The sequence below is a fragment of the Molossus molossus genome, unplaced genomic scaffold (genome assembly GCF_014108415.1).
Source record: "Molossus molossus isolate mMolMol1 unplaced genomic scaffold, mMolMol1.p scaffold_m16_p_19, whole genome shotgun sequence".
NCBI lineage: Eukaryota > Metazoa > Chordata > Mammalia > Chiroptera > Molossidae > Molossus > Molossus molossus.
The window spans coordinates 6,928,755-6,938,203 of NW_023425354.1; the positions used below are offsets into that span (position 1 = coordinate 6,928,755).

At 59.2% G+C, this 9,449-nt stretch overlaps 1 protein-coding gene across 3 annotated transcripts in view; it reads left to right on the forward strand.

Moving 5' to 3' along the window:
• The window catches only part of SLC39A11 (solute carrier family 39 member 11), a 306,424-nt gene extending 297,582 nt beyond the window's left edge, over window positions 1-8,842 (forward strand). For all 3 annotated transcript variants that reach the window (XM_036269192.1, XM_036269193.1, XM_036269190.1), the window contains exons 8-10: window positions 3,942-4,040; window positions 6,264-6,422; window positions 7,234-8,842. In XM_036269192.1, coding sequence (XP_036125085.1) covers window positions 3,942-4,040; window positions 6,264-6,422; window positions 7,234-7,312 — 337 coding nt within the window. In that variant the 3' untranslated portion in view covers window positions 7,313-8,842. The remainder of the gene's footprint in view (window positions 1-3,941; window positions 4,041-6,263; window positions 6,423-7,233) is intronic.
• The last annotated feature ends 607 nt before the right edge of the window (window positions 8,843-9,449 follow it).

Consider the following 9,449-nt stretch of genomic DNA (forward strand, 5'->3'; position numbering starts at 1 on the left):
GGAGGGTCGCCGGGCGGTGGGGAACCGCGTGCTGGGGGGCCGTCTCAGCACTGCCCCCTTCAGGAAGCTCGGGCACTTTTCACAGGAGCTCAGGAGCCGCTCTGGTCTGTGAGCTGGGGGCGCTTCACCGCTTGTTCCCGGTCCACCAAAGAACCCTGGAGATGGGGGGCATTTTATACCCATTTCACAGAACTGAAGGCTGGGTTTCCTGTGGGTTGTGCTGGGTCTGGCTGGCTGACCCATGTTGTCTCCAAAGTCAGTGACTTCTGCAGCTTTGTTTCTGCCTTAGCAGTGCAGGCGTTGAACAAGGGACCTCTAGCCAAGCCGAGGGAGGGTTCTCTGACTGAGTCTGGCGGCCCAGCGGGGGGAGGATGATCAGAAGGCAGCCCCCCAATGGGTCAGGCCTCTAAGGAAAAGCAGGGGCATCGGCCCACTGGGATGGCCTTCTTCCTGGTGGCCCCCGTTGGGACCCCTAACCAGCAGCCTGGAGGGCCAGCCCTGCCCCTGAGAGGCGCCTGGAAAAGCAGCCTCGGGCTCTTTGCTTCTGCCTCTGCGCCCAGACTGGAGGAGGGCACCGTTTTCCTGCCTCACCGCCGCGGCGCGTCATGGTCATGAGCCCGGCCCCTACATCTGCTGGGGGTCCGTGTTTGTGAGTGAGCCCAGTGTGTCCTCCTCCCCCTCCCAGGTCCCCGCACCCCTGGGGGTTTCCTGCTGCCTCCTGGCCCTGAGCAGCCTGAAGTGCCCCTTTGTGTCCTGCCCCAGACAGAGCGCGAGGTGTCTGTGTGCTGCTGTCACTGCGGGGCCCGACCAGCCCAGGGCTGGAGACCAGGGCCCACAGACAAGCCTGGCGCCCACGGGCTGGGGCGGGCTGGAGCGAGACGCCTGTGGGGTCCAGGGGCGCTGGGAACTTGCATTGCGTCATCAGACGCATCGGATAGGACCTTCTTAGAAAGCATCTGCTCAGCGTCCAGGATCGTGTGAGCGTCTCGGTGGCAAATTAGGGTTCTGAGCCAGTTGCCTCTGCCACCAGCCGGGTGTCTGGGTGCTTCCAAGTCAACAGGCAGCCCGGGATGCTCTGGGTTTCAGCACGAATGTCTGGTGTCCCAGGAAGCCTGGGCAGTTGGGTGCCCCAGTTCCCATCCCAGAACCCCAGCAGCATGCCGGGACCAGTGACCCGTAACGTACTTGCCTAACTGCTAACGAGAGAGCTGGAGGTGAGGGGAGCCGTGACCGCTCACCTCCCCGCGGCAGGGAAGCAGAGGGGCGTTCAGGCCATTTCCTCTTGCAACGTGGCATTAAAAAAAAAAAAAATCAGAGTCCTAGGAAATGAACTTAAAAACAGCCCTATTTCCCCCTAACACAGGCCGGGCCACCCCTCCTAGCAAATTCAGATCCCAACGGGAAAGAAGAGAAATCTGAACGCTCTAAGCTAACTCCGGCTCCAGCCCAGAGGACACCCTCCCGGACAGTCCCCAGGCTCACCTTCCCAAGAGAGGCCTCCCAGGGCTGCCTTGTCCCTGGGGGTGCCGGCCAGCTGCCAGGCGCCCTCTGCCCCGCAGCCCTGCAGTGGCTCCCTGCCCTGCAGTGGTCCCCACCCTCCCTCTCCCACCCCTGCCCCTTTCCTGCCCCTTTCCACAGCATCCCCTCCCTTGTTACTGCCAGTCGGGCCTGGGCCACAGGTCACCCTGGGGCTTGGTTTGACCACGCCCCGAAGGGCAGGGACGCTGTCAGGGGACAGCCTGTGGTTTCCATCCTCAAAGAGCCCTTCATTCCCAGGCCCGTCCCTTCCCGCTGGTTTGCCGAGGCGCAGCCTGGTGCCGGTGTCTGTGCCCCGGCGGAAGAGCAGGGCAGGGGGCAGCGGCTCCTCTGTCTCCCCGAAGCGCTCGGGGGTCCTGCTTTGTACGCTCGCAGCCTCTCGTTTGGGCCTTTCCTCCCCGAAGTTAACCATCGGGCGGTGGCCCTCTGTGGGGCCCCGCCAAGGCCCCGCTGCTCCAGGGGGTCCCTCCGTGGGGAGGCCACAGGGCCAGCACAGCAGGGCTGCGGGAGGGTGTGAGCTTGTCACCCTGTCCCATCCCTGCTTGCCACCTGGGTGCCACCGCTTCTAAGTCTGCTCTGAGCTTCCACTGCCGAGGGACCAGCCCTGCCAACTCTGTCCTTGCCCCTGGACACGCGGTGGCCGTCGTCCCCATCACTGTTGTTGATGCGTCCTGTCTCCCCCGATGACCCTCTGTTGTGATGCTCTGCGCTTTGTCTGCAAGGGTCCCCCCGAGGCCTCCCCAAATCGGGTTTTGTGCCCAGAAAGCACCCAGTCCACAGGCCACCTGACGCACTCCCGAGCGGCCGCCGATGTCCTCGGCTCCCAGCTGGGCCACCCTGCCGTGCTCCTCAGCTGGGTGTCAGGATGGCAGGGGAGGGGCTCCTGAGTGCAGCCACCACCCTCGTCCTCGTCCCCTTGATGGCACTTGGGTCCCCGGTGCCTGGAGCAGCCAGGGCTGAGAGCTCGGGGTTTAATTCACTGTCTGGAGCTGATGCCGGTGGCAGGGGCACAGAGGGCTGAGGCCTGAGCCCTTCCACTGGGTCATCCCCGCAGATGCACAGCATAGGGCGGAGCAAGGGACCAGGGTGGGCCAGTGCATGCATGTGCACGTGTGCGTGCGTGTGAGTGTGCATGTATGTGTGCATGCATGTGAGTGTGCATGTGCGTGCGTGCACGTGTGCGTGAGTGCGCGCGCACATGTGTGAGCATGCATGTGCATGCATGGGCGTGCATGCGAGTGTGCATATATGTGTGCATACATGTGAGTGTGCATGTGCGTGAGTGTGCGCGCGTGTGTGAGCATGCATGTGCGTGCATGTGTGCGCGTGCGTATGTGTGTGTGTAGAGGAAAGCCAAGTTAAGGGACACACATGAAGGGGAAAGGTCAGAGACGCTGTGGTCCAGCCCTTGCTGTGTGTGGGGTGAAGGAGCGCAGGAGCCCTCAGGAGAGATTCCATGGTCACCCAGCGAGGTGGCACCCAGAGTCCCTGGCAGGATCCCAAGGGGTGGGGCACCCGGTTGGGCTGGGAGCCCCATGCCAGTGCTGGGGCAGGGCAGGGCACCCTGGCTTGCCAGGGATAGAAGAATGGAGTTTCTGTGCTGCTTATCGGGATGGTGGCTCCTGGACAGGATGTGGAGGAGGCTCCCACAGCCCGCCTGGCGGATGGTGCAGTCAGCGCCGCGTCCTGGCGAGGACTTTGGACGGGGAGCCCCACCTTGACTTGCTGGTGACATTAGGCTGGCAACTCTCTGTGGTCAGGTTGGGGATAAGCCATGCTCTTGCCTGTGAACGTGAGGGCAGGTGACCGCAGTGGACCGCAAGCCAGTCACCAAGTGCTGTTTCCACATCCGGTCAGACCCTTTGACCGCCTTGCTCATTGGAAGACCCTCATTGGGTCTTTGGTTCCATCTGGTCAGGTCTTTCTGCAGCCGCTGAGATACTAGGGCAGAGATCGGCAAACGACAGCCTCTGGGTCAAATCCGGCCCATCACTTGACTTTGTAAATAAAGTTTTATTGGAACACAGCCACACTCATTTGCTTACCTATTGGCTGCTCTTCCACTACAATGACAGAGTTGAGTAGTGGCCCTCAAAGTCTAAAATACGTACGCTCTTTCCCCGTGTGGTGCCCCGTGGGTCAGGGGACAGGGTCAGAGCTCGTCTGAGCCTCTCCTGTCAAGAGCGAAAGGGGAGAGCTAGCTGCCTGAGATAACGTAGGCACCCCTGGGAGAGGCCAGCAGACCACGATGCAGGGCCCTTTGCGGCTCCTGAGTCCTCCTTCCTCCCCTGCCCCATCTCACCTGGATCTCCAACACCGCAGGGTGCAGGGGGCCGAGGCTGGGGCTCCTGTCTGGGCGGCTCGGGTCTGGCCCACCGCCTTCATGTGTCTTCTTGGTCTTTCAGGAACTTAGCCATTGGAATTGGGGTCCAGAACTTCCCAGAGGGCCTCGCCGTCAGCCTTCCCTTGCGAGGGGCGGGCTTCTCCACCTGGAGAGCGTTCTGGTAAGTGCTCCGGGCGCCACCGTCGGGCCAGGTCAGGGCCGGTGTGAAGTCAGGGCTGTCCTCCGTGCCGGCTTCTGGCCGGGAAGCTTCTGGTGAGACGCCAGCAGCCTGGCTGAGTCCTGCACCTCCAGGGCTGGGAGAAACCTCAAGACACTCATCTCTTGACCTTCAGCCTTTACCTAAACCAGCCCGAATGGCCACCTTCCCTGTGCAGACCCCTCCGTGGATGGCCACGCCACGCCCATTCATTCAGTGCCGGTTCTCTCCCCTGGGGGAAGAGCTGAGGTGGACCCCGTGTCCACGTTAATGTCTCATGGCTTCACCGGGGCTCATGTCTCCACGGCCTTGGTCCCCGAGAGCCATCCTTGCAGCGTCTATCAGAACCTTTGTCAATAGTGTCCAGGGAGGTGATGCCCAGTGTTTTCATAGTCCCCAGAGAGCTTTCTCGTCTGTTCCTTAATTTTACCTTTTCGGTGACATGTGAGGTGAGTCCCCAGTGTTCGGGGAGGAAACCGGGGCCCCGAGTGTAGGTGACCAGCTCCAGTCACCCCGCTCACCACTGGTGACTCCGAGACTGGAGGTCTGATATACCCCTCAGCTCAGGCCTCAGCCCCGGCCACCTCTTGGTGCAAACAACCTCTGTTCTAGAAGGTACGGTAAGAGCGTTGAGAAGGACTGACAGCCAACAGCAGCACTAGAAACGCCTTCCATTCTGCACGGCCTGCGGGCCTGCCACTCCTTACGCATACTGAAGCTGATGTCTTTCCCCCTCTGATCCCCTTCTCCGGTGTTGGAGGCAACGGGAGGGAGGGTCTGGGTGAGGGCAGGGCAAGATGACCACAGAGGTAACTGCGGGTACCCTGAGCCCAAGACTCATGTCATCTCACAGTGAATGGGCTTCGTGGTCAGCATCCAGACCGAGATTTAGCTCTTAAAAAATTCTCACTCCAGTCTGGGCTTGACGTCAAGCCCCCCTTTTCCCAAATGACAAAGCCACGCCAGGAGTTACGTACACGAAAGAAACGTACGGTCATGGCCCCCTTAGAGGTTTCCCCGTGCGGGCCGTCACCTAGCAGGCTGGGCGGGAGGACCTCTCACTCCCATTTCACAGACGGAAGGACTGAGGCTCAGATGTGTGTTCTGAGATCATACAGTATGTTCCCGAATGCCACAGCGAGGGACGGTGGGAGAGATGTCCCCGCCCCTTGTCTCTCAGCGTCCGGCCTGCCGCAGGTGTCTCTTGCCAGCGGATCTCAACTGGGGAGCCCAGGTTATTTCCTCCCCGAATGCTCTGCGCCCCGTGACTGCCGCTTCAGTCGGGACTCGTTTGGTTTTAAGCAACAGAGACCCACTCTCCCTGGGGCAAATAAAGGGACTTTCTGAAAAGGAGACTGTCACCTTAATCAAAGATGGGGGTCGTGGGGACAGGCCCCGGATACGACAGGCCAGGCAGGCCACCTCTGCCGCAGCGCTGGGCGGGTATAGCTCCCTTCGGAGGGGTGCCGTTGCAGCCTACACCCCTAGACGTGCCAGGCACACCCGTCCTTGGGAAATACCCCTGCCGCTTGGAATCAGGGTCCTGTCCCTCAAATGACAACGTAGACGTAGGTGATGGATGGACGTATACCGTGCAGCACCCACACGAAGCGGAGTTAACCAGTCATAGACGGACTCGTGCTGACCCCGCGTGGGTGCCCCTGGGGGACATTACGGGCGTGAAATACGTCCAGGAGAAGGACCACGTATTGTGTGAGATCCCATCCGTAGGAGCGGCTGGCGTGGGCACATCTGTATAGATGGAGAGTAGATTGGTGGTTGCCGGGGGCTGGGGGGGGGCGGGGAGGAATGGGGCGTGGCTGCTGATGGGTATGGGGTTTCTTTCTGGGGTGATGAACACGTTCTGGATCAGATAGCAGTGCTGATTGCACAGCCTGTGAACAGACTGCAAACCGCTGGACTGCACGCAGGTGTCACGAGCACTGGGTCCAGTAATGCTGTTATGTTAGAAAAGCAATGTAGGAGATTACAACTTTAAAAATCCCGCGGGGGGGGGGGGTGCAGCTGAGCTGTAAGAGGTTGTGGGGAAGGCACGGGTGCTGAGCGACGGTGGAACGCTGCAGCCCGCCGGCTCAGGTCGGACGCGGATGAGGCATGGTGTCCCGGAGTCGGGTCCGCGGTCCGCCGGGCTCCCCACACTGGCACGTGCCTCCGTTCTCCCCTTAGGTACGGGCAGCTGAGCGGCATGGTGGAGCCCCTGGCCGGGCTCTTCGGGGCCTTTGCTGTGGTTCTGGCCGAGCCCATCCTGCCCTACGCTCTGGCCTTCGCTGCTGGCGCCATGGTCTACGTGGTCATGGACGACATCATCCCCGAAGCTCAGATCAGGTGGGAGAGCTTCCCCGCCCCCATCTGTCCCTGTCCCAGTGGGAGGCCCCAGCCACTCCCTTCTTTACCCCCTCCCTCCCTCCCCACCCCGTCCCAAGATCATCCTCAGCCCCTCTGCAGCTGTGCTCCCAGGGACTAGAAGAGAGCAGTATGGGCGGGGGGAGGGGCACACCACATACTATGAAGCATCCCCACCTGCCCCCCAAAACAAACTACTACTTTTGAATATTCTCCTTCCCTCTCCCTGCCTCCTCCTTTCCCTCTCCCTCCTCCTCTCCCTCCCTCCCACCTTCCCTAGATTTTCCTGGGGCCGGAATGAGGAGCGGGTGAGCTTTGGTAGCCAAAGCTCTACATCCGGGGTCTCACGGTCTAGCTCAGACCAGGTGTCAGGGGCTGGGGCTCCCTCTCTGTGTTTCCTTTGGCTTCTATAACAGAATGATCTTGAGGCTAGTTTACGTTCACATTAAGTAAGACCTTGAAGAACTCAGCTGCCGCTGTGTATGTATTACTGAAGCAGGGATCCCAGAGTCCCGACAGGTGACCTTCGGCAAGTCATTTAACTTCCCCGTGCCGCAGCTCCCCTGCCAGGAAAATGGGAGTGATGGTCACGTGGTTGTCCCTGGCGAGGACGCGAGTTCAGCAGCTTGCCTGCCGCCGTGCAGCCCCAGTAAACATGAGTGGTCAGCAGCACTACTGGTGTTAATAGTGGGAGGGTATTTCCGGCTGGAAGGGGCCTGGCTGAGGACGCTCCCAGCTTGGACGGGATCCCCCAGCGCACGGAGGTCTCACTTTTCTTCTTCTTCCCTCCCAGTGGGAATGGGAAACTGGCGTCCTGGGCCTCCATCCTGGGGTTCGTGGTGATGATGTCACTGGACGTGGGCCTGGGCTAGTGCCAAAGGGCTTCCGGCCCCAGGAGAGGCGGACGAGGACACAGCAGTGCCTGGCTTCCACGGGACCACGGACCTCTGTCTTCGCATTAAACAGTTTTACTTTCTCTCCTTTGCATCTCATTATCCTGATCGACTGTGATTATATGACAATTCTTACTTTTCTTTTGAGGGAGATACTGGTTTTATTTTTGGAATTTCAAGGTGTCAATGGAACTACAGGTTTGTGTGTGGCCACTGAGTGGAGTCTGTCTTCAGTGGAATTACAGTTCAGGGAATTCTCATCTCTGCCCTTCCGTCTCCCTCCATCGACTCCACGGCGACTCCCCAAGGTCACCTGCAGAAGCCAGCTACCCAGAGAGGCGTCTCCTACACATCTGTGCCTAGTGACTCAGAAAAGGGCCGGGACACCTCTCGTCTGTCCCTCCCGATCTGGAACTGGAGCATTGTGGACATGACCTCTGCTACTCTGCAAGGCCCGGTCAGCCCGGGAGGGCCGACCTTCCTCTGTTTCCCCAAGGGAGGCACTGAATGGGGTGGGGGCACAGGCAAAGGGGGGATCAGCTAGTCTCTCTCTCGCTCTCTTTTTCTTGCAAAGATTGACATTTTGAAATTTAGGGAATTACGACAGCTGTGAACACACAGTGAGCCCTGTGCAGAGAAGAGGCTAGCTTTGGCCAGAGACCTCTGTTCTCCATGGATTCCAAGAGCACACTGGTTTGCCATGGTATCCAAGTCCCGTGACATTTATTTTGATAAGTTTATAGCCTTCATTTTTCTAAGAGACTTGGGGACTCCAGCCAACCGCTAGAACTCATGCCCTTCACTTACCTGTGGACGGAGCCACGTAAGCTAATTGAAGTGAAGGGAAGGAAGACCTTCGGCGTCTGCGATGGGTCCTTCTCTGCTGGCCATCTGGTAACTTGTAACCTGACCCGGAATTCATAAACCGCAGCAGGCTTTGCTGGAATTTGGCCAGAGTGTTTAGAATGAGACGAGAAGAATGGGTGGGGAAAAGAGAGATTTGTACATTTCCCCTTTTAAGTAAATTTTTTCAGCAAGTCATCATTCTGACATGATCCTAAGCAATGACTTGAACTAGCCTAGATGCCAGTCTGTTCCTCCGTACACGTAGCTTCTCCCGCCTGGGTGACAGGACTTAGTTGCTGCAAAGCCAGCTAAGTCCTGCCGTCCTGCGTGGTCAGAGGAGCACGCAGGACCTCGAGCCGGCCCTGCAGACATGGCAGGCAGCCCAGGAGTTTACATGCTTGATCGCTTTCAAGGGTGAATGCCCTGCTCTGTGAATGCCCAAAGACCCCCAAAGGCCAACCTTATGCGGGGCCAACCAATGTATGTTTGCTGGAGCACCGGTGGTCAAAACCGAAGACGGATCCAGAGGTTTGGGTGGTTGCGAAGATTTGTTCCGGTGGTTGGTGTGTGTGTATTTTCATGTCTTTGTATGTAGTTCTACATGATGACAACTTTCTGATGGACGAGACCTCATAACTGTGATTAATATCAATAAAAGGGAAGCTGTCGTGGACGACCTGTGCTGTGTGGAGGCCTCAGCTGCCTTTCCAGGGTGGGTCACGTGAGGGCTAACTAAAAGGTTCGTCCTGACGTTCTCCCTTCCAGTAGGAGCAAAGGAAAGAGGTCCGATGAGAAAGTGAGTTCGCCTTCTGGCTGCAGACAGTATCCAGAGCCCGGGTACTTAGACAAGGAACCTAATGGAGGGCTGTTGGGGAGTCCCCTGGACCTACCGGGGAACCAGGCTTGAAAATGGGTTCGATCCAAGGAAGCCAGAGGTCCGGGCTCACATCTCAAAATCAGCTTCCTGTGGCTGCCCTGGCCCCCACGGCTGTCCCTAGATCCTGAGCATCACTCCTCAAAGGACTGCATTACCTCCACCGGATGGGAATGACCTTGACACTGACCGCCTCTCTAACCCTCTCCTTCAACCCTCCTCCCCGCTTGCCTGACATGGGAGGGGAGGCCCAGGAAGTCCTACCCGCCAAGGGGGGGGGGGATAGCCAGGGGCCAAGGGGGGGATAGCCAGGGGCCGGCCCTGCTTTGTTGAGAATGCAGAGATCGACCTCCCTCCCGCCCCCCGCCCAGAGCTTTCTCCTGCCACACCTCCCCC